Source organism: Lytechinus variegatus, chromosome 12, assembly GCF_018143015.1.
Source record: "Lytechinus variegatus isolate NC3 chromosome 12, Lvar_3.0, whole genome shotgun sequence".
Classification (NCBI taxonomy): domain Eukaryota; kingdom Metazoa; phylum Echinodermata; class Echinoidea; order Temnopleuroida; family Toxopneustidae; genus Lytechinus; species Lytechinus variegatus.
Window position 1 is genome coordinate 32789969 of NC_054751.1, and position 12673 is coordinate 32802641.

General features: G+C 34.1%; 1 protein-coding gene across 2 annotated transcripts; it reads left to right on the forward strand.

The window, feature by feature from the left end:
- Nucleotides 1-715: 715 nt before the first annotated feature.
- On the forward strand, nt 716-10493 carry LOC121425516. 2 transcript variants are annotated; one of them, XM_041621591.1, is made up of 9 exons: nt 716-1266; nt 3289-3372; nt 4638-4760; nt 5303-5398; nt 5795-5881; nt 6359-6487; nt 6973-7149; nt 8083-8166; nt 9155-10493. In XM_041621591.1, exons 1-9 carry the CDS (start codon nt 1225-1227, stop codon nt 9200-9202), a joined length of 870 nt encoding a protein of 289 aa, XP_041477525.1. In that variant the 5' UTR covers nt 716-1224; the 3' UTR covers nt 9203-10493. The 2 variants fall into 2 exon arrangements, with proteins under 2 accessions (XP_041477525.1, XP_041477526.1); XM_041621592.1 differs by lacking the exon at nt 8083-8166 and having other exon boundaries at nt 722-1266.
- The last annotated feature ends 2180 nt before the right edge of the window (nt 10494-12673 follow it).

Genomic DNA, 12673 nt, shown 5'->3' on the forward strand with positions numbered 1-12673 from the left:
AGTAAGGAATTTTGGGTGTTTTTTTAAGGGTTGATTGAATTACAGTCATTTTTCTTTTGCGTTTACGTAACGCAAATGCCACTCATTATATAAAACTATTATTGATATTTATCTGACGAGCAAGAATAATAAAATCGTACGGGGTGGGGGTGTCTCCTGCATGGCTAAGATGTTAATCCTGGAGATGTCTCCAAAAATGAATGTCATACCTTTATACACTGTATATAGGACGAGCCAGTCGTCAGACAGGTGATCGTTCTGTACCTGAGAAGACCATATCCTTTATACAGTTTGACGGAAATGTACGGAAACTTTTATTTGAAATAATCAGTATGTGTAAACATAATAAACACCCCCACCCCTCCAAAAAAAAGAGAAAATGTGAAATTGCTTTTTCAACTAATTATAAAGATCATCTCGGCTTTTATCCGTATGTCGTTTTGAAAACAAATTTTACGATGCGATGAAGTGCTAATGGCATTCCTGACGTCGTTTTTTTTTCATCAATAGAACAATAGGTGTGTGATATACTCCTTTTCCTCGGGGCATTTCTTTCATCCTGTTTTATTTTTGCTTCTTTTTACACATTTTTACCAGTTTTGACATTTGAACAATCATAGGGGATTGTCGCTCCCTGCCCCCCCCCTTGGATCTGCATTATAAATTTAATCATAATTCTGTCACTATACAGTAAATCTGCATGCAGGATGTCAAATGACGGGTATCTGATTGAATTAACATCTATTTGAATGTATCATCATGCAGTTCAGGCACGTGAGACGACACGCTTCGTTACGTAACATCGCCTCTTCGCTTGATTGAACATCTGACAACATCAACCGAGTAATCAATACTCTATACATCAACGAACATTGCGAAAGAAAAACATATTATAGATACGAATTGCATCCGTCAATCCAACACAGCCATTTAGCATAAGTATTTTATTTTATCTATTCTGGGTCTAAGGCCATATACATCATTCTTGAACCCATCTGTTGAGCGATCTCCGACCTTAACGGAGGAAGGATACAAGAGAAAGAGATGTCGTATATGCCTTATGGATTTGTGCAACTTCAAGATGTTATTTTATGAACATTATATCGCCTATTTAGAAGGACATGACTGGATGATATAACTTTTCAGTATCGGTTAATGATAGGAAACTTTTGACTTGAATACCTGGGACATTTACTGGATTTATTTCTTCTGGACTAAAGCATCATGGAGCCCCTGGATGACCAGACAAATAAAGAGAAAATAAGGGTAAGATTTCATTTTCTATGAAAAGCATTTTAATAAATCTTTATCTCACTTTCTACATGTTACTTTGTATGAGAGACATTTCGAAATAAAAACTTGGGTTTAATTTTATTGGTATCAAAGCACTGATATGCATGGGGACGAAAAACATGGATACAGAATAAGTTTATTGGTCCATGGATGCTTTATAGGCATGTATTTAGATTCCAATTGCTATCGACATATTCAAATAGATAAGAAGGTGGATATAGATAAAAGGTCGAAAATAGGTGAGAGCACTGTAATATATAATTTTGCAGAAACAAATTACTTTCTATCCTTCAAATCATTATTCATTGGAATTGTATTTTCAAGTCTGTGATAAAACTTTAATCAACAGTTATCGGGGATAAATATGTATCGGAGTTATATTCATTCTTTTAGTAACCATGATACGATGACAAATCGTCTGTATGGTGCATATTATCAATGAACCGAGACATAAATCGATACATACACGACGTCCCGACAAAGAAGATACACCTGTCTGTAAACAATACCAACAAAACACGATAGATTCACTCAAAAGGATCAATGAGATTTTAACAACGTGGGGGCTCTAGTCAACGACGCTCATTGGTACAATAAAACCACCACTTGAATTGAGATACGGCTACATTGTTTAAGAATGGGAAGCCCTCTTTACCCCTTAATTTTTCTGCACTCAGAGGCATTAATCCCGGGGCTGGGGGACACGTGCCCCCACCCCCCCAAAAAAAAAAATCGAGGATGTGGGACACAATCAGGCGTGCCTCTTTCAACAATGTTTTGAAGTCTTCTATAGTACAATGGGTTTATTTACTCAAGAGTTATTTCACATTTGTAATTTAATTGATTTGGGATTTAGTTTCATATTTAGTTTTCCTGTTAATGTCAGTTCCGGATGATGATCGGAAATAAAAGGTCGAAAATTTAAAACTCACGAATTATGGCTCTACTCGGAGTTTCCTTTTTGTCATTTTATTTGATAATATGTGGCAAAAATGGATTGAGAATGGGTTCGAATTTACATTCTGCTCGTTTTTAATTTGTTTCTCACTCCATGTGATCGCTTGTAAATAATACTTTAGGATAATTTCAGGATTGTTCCAGCAGCTGGATACCGATTATTATATTTTGAAAAAAATGGTGGCTAAGTTTCTGATGATTAAAATGATTGCACAACGATTTATTTTTGTTTTAAAATTTAAACAAGTAGTTTTAAGTTTTACACAAGTTGTTTTAAAGTTTAAACAAGTTGTTCAATTTTTACACAAGCTGTTTTAAAGTATATATATATATATATAAACAACTTGCTGTTAAAGTGATAGGCTTAGTCAACATGCTTGAAATTTTAAACACCATCTTTAGCAGATTAACATGTTTATTATCTAACCATCTTTCATTGACAATAAGCTATACTTTTTAAAACAATTTTTATTTGTTTGATTGTTTTACAATGGCTTTATTAAAGTTCAAGACATAGATAATATAAGACAAATATAATCATTTACATAAAAAGACCAGGTCCATCGCTTCATGTCAAACGAATGACAGGTCAAAGCATTAACATGGGTTACAAAACAAAACATTTATTGAAACTGAGGTATACCAATACATAATTATCTGGAGAATTATAAATGCAGGAAATTAAAATTAGAATGGGGTATATGTGTAGAATAAATTTGCCATTGCATATAAACTAAAAATGTTCAGCGAATATATAATGGGATAAGACGATGGTGGTCATCCATTTCCTTCTACGGTACCATCTTAATTATTATTTTAATTTGAATTTATTTATAATATACAGACACAATATAGTTTGTGAGTTCAGATAAACCTGGTTAGGTTCTGACATTGCAAAGTCGTGAAAGTGATAAATAATAAGGTACATTTGGCTTAAACTAAAAAGTATGATTTAGTTAATTAACATGGGGATTTTTACGAGTCTTAGTGTGGTAATATATCTAAGGCTAATTGATTGCAATCCTAATCAATTTACAGCATCTATGTGCGGCAGTACAAGCTGGTCAGCTATCGGAGATTGAGGCATTACTCCAAGAAGGGATGTATATAAACGTAGACGAGGTAAGAAAATACGCTTATTTGAAAGTGGTACCAGTTCCCTCCAAAATAATTGATTCGCTAATTAATTCGCTTAGGCTGCTGAAACTCCAAGATATCAACAAACTTCAACATTGTATGTTTATGTAGATCTATAAACTCCCAACTTCCATCCAAATATAGTGATAATTTGTGTACCAATTTTAAATGTAAATTTGTTGATACTCGCTCTAGAAATAATTTGTATATTCCGAAATACAAACTAAAAAAAGCATGATATCTACAAATGAATTTTAATGTTTTCAATAGTACATGTAAAACTGGTTGTATATTATACACAATTGTTGTTGCTTCTTTGTAATTGTATCAAGAATGCGTGCTGTATTTTAATCATGTGTCATGCCAAGTTCTTACTTGCTTGTTCGCCTCTCAATGCTCTTTTCTTCTCCCCTTTTTAGCCCTTTCTTTTTTAAGTGACACAAGCACCTGCTTTCTGGGGTTTTTACACCTTCTTCCATGTACATAATTTACACTGAAAGAAAACCCGGTGTTGATTTAACACCAGCCGGAATCTATATATGTCAACACCAGAGAAGTGTTAAACAATACCAGTTTGGTTTTGGTCTAAACCAGATATGAGTTTATACAACACCAGTTAGTATAAAAACAGTTTGATTCCAAACTGATGTTATTTCAACACTTCTCTGGTGTGGACATGTATAGATCCCGGGCTGGTGTTAAATCAACACCAGAGTTTTTGCAGTGTACATATTGTATTTTACGTTATTGTTTTTGTACTATATTGGTTTGTATATTCTACATGAAAAATACTTGAAATGTCAATCGGAAGAAAATTAATGTTTAATTGAATTGAATTGAATTTTATTTTTAATTCAGACTTTTGAGTATTTGTGACATATTTCAATTGCATTTCGACACTTTTACAAGACTATCTCTTAACTTTATCAGTTTACCACTCTCTGAATGCGTATATAGTGTTAAATAAATAAAGAACAAGCTGCTCAATTTATAGAAAAAAGAGTGTTACATCAGACGTGCATCTTCTTTTTCTTTTCCTTCTTCTTCTACATCTTGTTATTTTTTTCTTCTTCTTCGTGGGAGCAGCAGCAACAGCAGCAGCAGCAGCAGCAGCAGCAGCAGTAGTAGTAGTAGTAGTAGTAGTAGTAGTAGTAGTAGTAGTAGTAGTGGTAGTAGTAGTATAGTAGAGGTAGTAGTATAGTAGAGGGTTATCACAATATAATTGAGCTTCATCTTTTTTTTCATTCTAGGGTGGGAACATGTTGGCCAAGTCCTTATATCGTAATCTTCTGATGTTAGCTATTGATTCAGTCCAAGTCGAGGCGGCTAAACTGCTAATTGAGAAGGGCATTGATGTCAACCATAAAACATGGGTAAAAACTACGCTCTAACATCATTAAATCCAAATGAAGATAATCAGATGCACATAAAACGAGCTAACGAACCATTCCTGTCCTAAATTACTCTTTTACGTCACACATTTTACAGCAAAAGAATGTTGAAGCTCCTATTTAATATAAAATCATTATTGTCTACTTAAAAAGCAAATTGTATATTCCAACTATTTTCTTGCCTTGTACATGATTTGGTATTTAACTTGAATCATGAGGATGGACATAACAATCACGATGTTGATTTATAATTCTTTATGAAATAAAGAATTGAATTAAAATTAGTAACACTAATTTCAGATCCGCGGACGTGATTTTTTTCTATAAAGCATTAATTTTTGGCAAAACATTACATTATGCATGTTATGGTGTGCTTAAAACTATGCATCTTGTGCACTGACTTTCTGAAATCATATGATATTTTTATGTTTGTCAACTAAAAAGATACTAAGTGTTAAGAATCCTTTGTTAAGTATTTCAAACAACACATTTATCATATGTTATCGGTTTCTCCATTTCTACAGGGTGTAAATGGCAAACAGGGAGCCAGAGACATGGCACAAGAGTCTGGGCTTCTTGAGATTGTTGATAAGATTGACTGCAGGTTACCAGTGTCAAAGGTGATAAACTTTGATCGGTTTGTAGTTCTTATCGTGTCCAAATCAGTATACTCGAATATGATTATTTAATGCCATTTCTTTCAATAAAAATGTTTTTTTTTAAATATATATATATAGCCCGTATTCTGATTTAACTTACAGCATATGGTGCCATTCGGTATTCACTCTTGGTGTGTATGTGTGTGGGGGGGGGGGGTCAGTGGCGAGGAATGATACCAGAATTTTGAAGAGGCCATGACATGGCAAATGGGTAGAACTCTCGAGCGAGCGAAGCGAGACGTTTTGATACAAAAATCTATGATTTTCATGTTTGCCATGTATACGCCTTCCCCCAATAAATACAATTATCAGAGAATAACATACCTAATTTATTTTCATGATTTCTTTTATTTACAGCGTTTATTTCATGCAGTGGTTGATGGTCAGCAAGATAAAGTAAATAATCTTTTACGGCACATCGACGCTGATATGAACATGAAAGTGGTAAGATTGTATGAGCACTTACTTTTCAGGTATAAAGATTAATTCAGTGATGACCCCCTGGCCCGTTTCGTTCGGGAACTTTCATTACCTGTCATATTTAATTTCCCGGGGAGCGATTTATATATATATATATATATATATATATATATATATATATATATATATATATATATATATTTACAATTCATGATTAAAACCAACCACTTGTTTGTCCGAATCCCGCCTTTCTTTCTTGTATGAAATCCTGGATCCGCCTAAGTTGATTTACATGCTTAAATTTGGGCTAGAAATAATATCTCAGTCTAAAAATTGTTTATCTTAACGTTTTGGTGGAAAAAAATCTCATCAGTTTATACGTTAAAATTGAATTTCAGAAATTTATCATATAAATGATATAAAATAGTAATTTGTTGTCGATAACTTGAATGTCTAGCTGATCTATGGCATGAAATTATTCTCCCTTCTTGTGTCATACAGGATTTACACGGTGACAAAGCAGCTGGATGTAGCGCGTATACTCTTCTCATGATCGCACTGAAGAACGGCCATGTTGAGATCGCCAACGAGCTCATTGATCACGGCATCGATCTAGACTTCGAACATCAGGTAATGAACTAGTAGCAAAAACAAGAAAGCACTTCGAATGAAGAATCCTGATGCATTTCATCCCTATGATATGAGTTCTTTTTAACATATTAAACTAGAGAAGACTTTTGAAAATCATTAAAACTGAATTATGAATAGGCCCCTTTGAGTTTTGCAATGTTTCATGGCTGGGCTCTTAATTCATCAATCTTATTCGACAATATTATAATAAGCTCACTTTTTCTTTTTCAAGATAAGTATCATCTAATATTTCTTTTTGTTCAATCATCATGTTTAAATCAGATAATCGCATAGGCATACTGTATATAGCTAAAATAAAAATCAAGCTACTTGAAGATTGAGTCAAGTTGAAGAAGAATATTTAGAGCATTTGAAGTGCTCATGAAATAACAAACGACTTTACAATACATCAAACGTTAATCCCTGCTGGAAACATTTTTAAGCAAATAATTCATAAACCTACTATGAATTCCATCTATTCTTAGGAATGGGATCGCCCAGATGATACCAGTGATGAAATCATGGTTGAGTCTTATGACGCAAGAAAACTTGCTATGGATACGGGTATGGTAGGCGTGGCTAAAGCTATTGATAAACGAAAAGGAGCAGTAGCCAATGGTCATGAACCAGTGTCACCGTCAAATGGAATCAATCATAAGGAGGTAGGCATGAAGAAAAGAATCGTTTTCATTTTATGTTATTTTATACAGATTTGAATTAGTCAAATTTGCATACTGACACCTCTAATGTACGGTTAACAATACTAAACACAATCATGATAATACTCGTTCAATATTCGATATCCCTCTCTCGGGCCCTCTCTCCATGTCTCTTCCTCCCTCCCTTTCTTCCTTTCTTACTCCCTCCGTTTGCCTCTCCCTTTATTCTTTTCATACATTAGTTATCTTTGTTTTGCACTATTTATTGATTTAACCAATTGGCACCTAACATTATATTTTTCAATTGATATATAATATTTTTAATTCTACAAATCTGTTTTGCTATCATCACGATAACAATCCCAGGCTACCGCATGACGTTACGTTCGTTTCGATTCATTGCGTTCAGGAGCACGGGCTACACCATAAAATTGTTTAAAATTAAAGCACGTTGTCTAAGCCCGTCGCTCTATGCTCTATTGTTCAAACTTTTATATATTAGTTGTTTGAATTTTTTTAAAGAACTTATGTAAAAGTTTAAACAACTTGTTGAACATTTGGTCAATAATTGTTAGCGTGGTGGACTTAAAACTTTTTAAACGGCATTTTACTGCAGTAAGGTCAAATCACCTGGTGGGTGTTTCATAAAGCTGTTCGTAAAGTTACGAACGACTTTACGCACGACTGGAACATGTTCTTATGTCATAACTCAATTACATATAGAGATATCACATAGCATAAGGATCACCAGTCGTGCGTAAAGTCATTCGTAACTTACGAACAGCTTCATGAAACGGGCCCCAGGTGGGCCCTACCTTTAATATAGGAAACCGAGTTCAAGAAATATTTTCTGTTGTATATAAATTATGGCAAATTACAATCTGTCGTATATATGGCAAAGTGATGATATCAACTTCTTCACATACTTTCATTTAGCAATCTGATGTGGAGGTGAATTCTAACCATGCTAACACTAATACAACTCAATCACAGATGCCTACTAACACCCAGAAAACAACTGTAAGCATTCCCATAAAAAAACATCCAAAAGTCTGTCCATGTTTGAGCATTTAGATGTACTAATTTTTGTCTTACTATCATCTTAATATGTTTCCTTAAAATGCACAAATTTTCTAATCAATTATTTTATTCCAGATAGTGGATAAGAATAAAAGTAAAGCTTCGGACAAACATGAAATGTTTCACATATTCCATCATTGGCAATAAACCATTCTACCTAATCACAGTCATGGGGCCCGTTGCAAAAAAGTTGCAATCAATCGCAACTCTAAAAATCTTGCGCAACTTGATTTTCAACCAATCAACAGCGCGCATTTGGGACTTGCGATTGATTTTTTGACTTGCGTTTAAACGCAACACTTTCTGCAACGGGCCCCTGATGACGTATGTTTTAGTAAATGAATAAACAAACAAAATCTTGAGGTCAATTCTGCATAAATTACTTGTTGCAAAAGGGCAAGAATTAACAAACTTTCATGTCATTTTTAACATCCTGTCTGAAAATAACCGAATGTGCCGTTGTAGAAAGAGTTGCGTTTAAACGCAAGTCAAAAAATCAATCGCAAGTCCGAAATGCGCGCTGTTGATTGGTTGAAAATCAAGTTGTGCATGATTTTTGAGTTGCGATTGGTTGTAACTCTTTCTGCAACGGGCCCCAGGTCCCATGATCTTTGTTTGAATAATGAGTTGTATTATAAATAGATAAATTTCTTGCCATGATTTCGTCTTCATATTATCGCTTTTGTTTCATTACACTTCTAACAAAATGTTGACCATAATAACTCTGAAAGAGCCAACGTGTGCTCATATTAAAGGAGTAATATAGAATTCATTGTCATCAGTATGTAGGCCGGAATATAATGGGTTTTTTTTTAACTAGTTTAATGCCGTTTCAGCTTTTCCCCATATTTTTGTTTAGATACTGGAATAGATTATTTTGTGCTATAGGCTTAACGTAATAAATATGGCCAATTTTTTCTCTTTCCAGGCACCAACTCAAGTTAAAGCCTCCGGATGTGCATGTGTCATTTCTTGATGATGGCATCATTCAGCGAGGAAAACTCTTTTAAAAAGAGGGGCATCGAAATGATTATATGAACACTTTCATTCATTGTTCATCTCTTTCAAGAACATGGAACCCGTGTTCAATCGTATATTCAAACACGATGACATTCTCCGACGGATAAGAAAAAAATAAATAGTTTAAATTTCCATCTGGGGGAAAAAGTCATAGACGTTTGATGAACTATATTAAAAAAAATCATCGGTTTACATCTTCCACAGAAGTGATACAACTCTGTTAATGGCACAACTCTATAGTTCGAGACAATATTGTTTGCTCGTGTGTTTTATTTTGCATTTTCAACCGCAGTTATCCAAGTAAAGTATGCGATCTGTCAATCAATCTTTCTATATTTCCATTCATTCGTAAATCCATCTATATATCAATTAATCAATCGAGAATAAAATAAACCAGATAATTGCCTTTTTATTATTCAAACGATTATTGCCCATTGATCATTTTTTAATGGTCACTTCTAAAGAACGGATGCAAATACTGTATTAGCTAATACAATACAATATGAATGAAATGTTAATGAAAATTATTTCTGGGAAATTCATGGAAATAATATAGAGTGTAATTTGGACAAGAATTTCAGCAACTTGCTCCATCACGATAAAGTCACGTGATGGTGCTGATGATAGTGCAATATGAGATGTAATCTCCATTGGCAAAATTCTATGATCGGTTAATCATCTCATTTTTATTATGTAAATCAGTATTTTAATGATTACATTACTAATTTATTCAATATGCGAACACTACAGAGGTTTGTGTGATTATATACTAGTGAGTGTTGATCGTATGAAAATGATTTGTCTAAAATTGTGTTCAATTTGTGTCCTTTTTCAATTACTCTTCCTTCCTTTTCACCCTTTATTTAAATCTTCATCTACTATTCCCTTAACTTCTCCTCATTCTCCTCTTTTTCTACTTCTCTCCTCCTCCCCATTCAAAAATCCTTTCTAACCATCCTTCTTCTTTTACTCCTCCTCTTAACTATTCAAATACTTCTGCTTCTCCCCTTCTTTTTATTCATCTAATAACCATGCACCCCCCCCCCTCCTTTCCTTCTTCTTCTACTCGGTTGACAGTTAATTGTCCTTTGAATTTTCGATAGTGCAACCATATCGTGTTCAGGCCTATGACTTTGTATAAATAATGATGTATATAACTGATACTTGTACAGAATTATGATCCTGTGTATTTATATATATATTGATCAGATCACCAAAGAAAATAAATATAGATTACACGAAAAGTTAAGGTGCTTGAAAATTTGTTTCGTAAGAAGATTGGATTGAAGAAGGGTTGGAATGAACGAGAGTGTATGGGTCAACACGTCAATTGATAATAACGATACTATGATTGAAGTGATTGTAATGATCATGCCAATACTGCTGCTAGTGATGATGATGGTGGTGGTGGTGATGATGATGGTGATGATGATGAAGAAGATGATGGTGTTGATGAAGATGGTGGTGGTGGAAGTGGTGTTGATGATGGTGATGAAAGAGATGATGTTGATGATGGTGATGATGATGATAGTGATGATGATGATGATGATAGTCATGATGTGGTTGATGATGATGAAAGAGATGTTGATGTTGATGATTGATGGTGATGATGATGATGATGAAAGAGATGATGATGTTGATGATGGTGGTGATAATGATGATAGCGATGATGAGGTTGATGATGATGATGATGGTGATGATGATGATGATAGTGATGAGGTTGATGATGATAATGATGTTGATGATGATGGTGGAGGTGGTGGTAGTGGTGTTGATTTTTGATGAAATATTTTTTTACATATAAGTGAATTTCATGCCTGAAAAGATGCCTTAAACGGAATTTCCTTCCTCTATTTTTTCTTGCATATTGTGCAAAACTTAATGTTTTCGGCACAAATACTAATTATGTCAAGGAGCTACAGCTCAAACTTTCTTAAAATGTCACCCTTGATACATGGCCTCTTTTAGATGGCTCACTATTTTTCCATCACGATACAAGACGAGATTTCTGAAATTTCTAAGTAGCATAAAATCAAGAGTTCTGATTGGCCGCGCTGTTTTCAAAACAACAGGCGCGGGTAATTTGAAGAGATAACCACATGGTGTGAGTGACCTTGTATATATAGTGACCTAGTGTGGAAACTGTTGGAATTTGGGTGGGTGTGTGGTCTCTATGACCAATCAGAGCGCAGTATTCTTGTTTTTAAGCTGCTTAATGTACTTGGCCTATGAAAAGCTGGATGCTGACCCATCTAAAATACATCTTCTTATAAAAAATTATATCCTATTAAAGCTTAGTTCTTTTTTGAGCCCAACCAAAAATTAAGTGTAAAAAAAAAACTTATGTCGCATGAAAATAATCATTTTGTATCATGATTTAGATCAAAAGTTTCACCGATAATACAAAATCTTTTTAAAAATCCAGACATATGATCTGAAAGAATGATTTTTCTTCTTTATAACAATACCAAGAACATGAAATTTGGTAAATATTCAGAGCAGCAATGGCCAAATAAAGAGGCGTTTTCGTCCGTACCAAGCTCATTACATATACATAAGCCTTCTTGTCATGCATATCACTTGGATCATGGACCTATTAGGTCCATGCTTGGATACAAGAAGCTACTTTACCTGTCAACTGACTGTAACCCCTGTTGATTACAAAACCTACTTACTATTCCATTTATTATTTTAAAGCAGGTCAATGCACACTATGGCCTGTATTCTGAACTTGGGTTTAAGTTAAACTCAAGTTTGAAGTTGTGGTTTAAGTATGGGAAGCCAAAAGTATTAATTTGTTATTAAGTTGTATGTTTCTTATGTTTATTGTGCTCTTTCCTGATTCATCGATGGTGAAGCCAATAATCTTTTTATACTTCCTAGACAATTATGAATGATTTGAGAGCCAAATGAGCTGAAGCATGATATCTCTACTGTGAGTGCTTTATGCAACAATTGGCTCGCCATACTTGAACCACAACTTTAAACCTGAGTTTAAGTTAAACCGGACTTCAGAATACGGGCCTGTATCTCTAAACTACAAGGAATCACATCTCAGACAGAATTGCTAGAGATTCAACTCAAGAGGGCCAGGTGGCATTTCATGAACTGTTGTAAGTGATGCATAGCTGGAACCTACTACTTACGGGTATAATTGCACAAGAACATATAACCAATAGTGCGTAAAATTAACTTACAAACATATTTTTTTAAACGACCACTGGGACAGATGGTATTGGTTACACTATAAAGTGGTTATAAGATGGCCCCTTTTCTTACAAACAAATTCTGCATGACTACAATGTTCATAACACAATGGAGAAGATTCAAAACAAATTTACATATTAATTGAAATTTTATTTCATCCTTGTATCCAATATGTACATAAACATTCATTATATGATGAGTGCTACATTATCACAATCTT

Excerpts from the sequence above, each read along its gene's own strand:
- LOC121425516 (XM_041621591.1), top strand. The coding sequence starts at position 1,225 with ATGGAGCCCCTGGATGACCAGACAAATAAAGAGAAAATAAGG. Across the intron at positions 5,399-5,794 it reads GCAGGTTACCAGTGTCAAAG|CGTTTATTTCATGCAGTGGT; the intron begins GTGATAAACTTT and ends TTTTATTTACAG. Across the intron at positions 7,150-8,082 it reads ATGGAATCAATCATAAGGAG|CAATCTGATGTGGAGGTGAA; the intron begins GTAGGCATGAAG and ends ACTTTCATTTAG.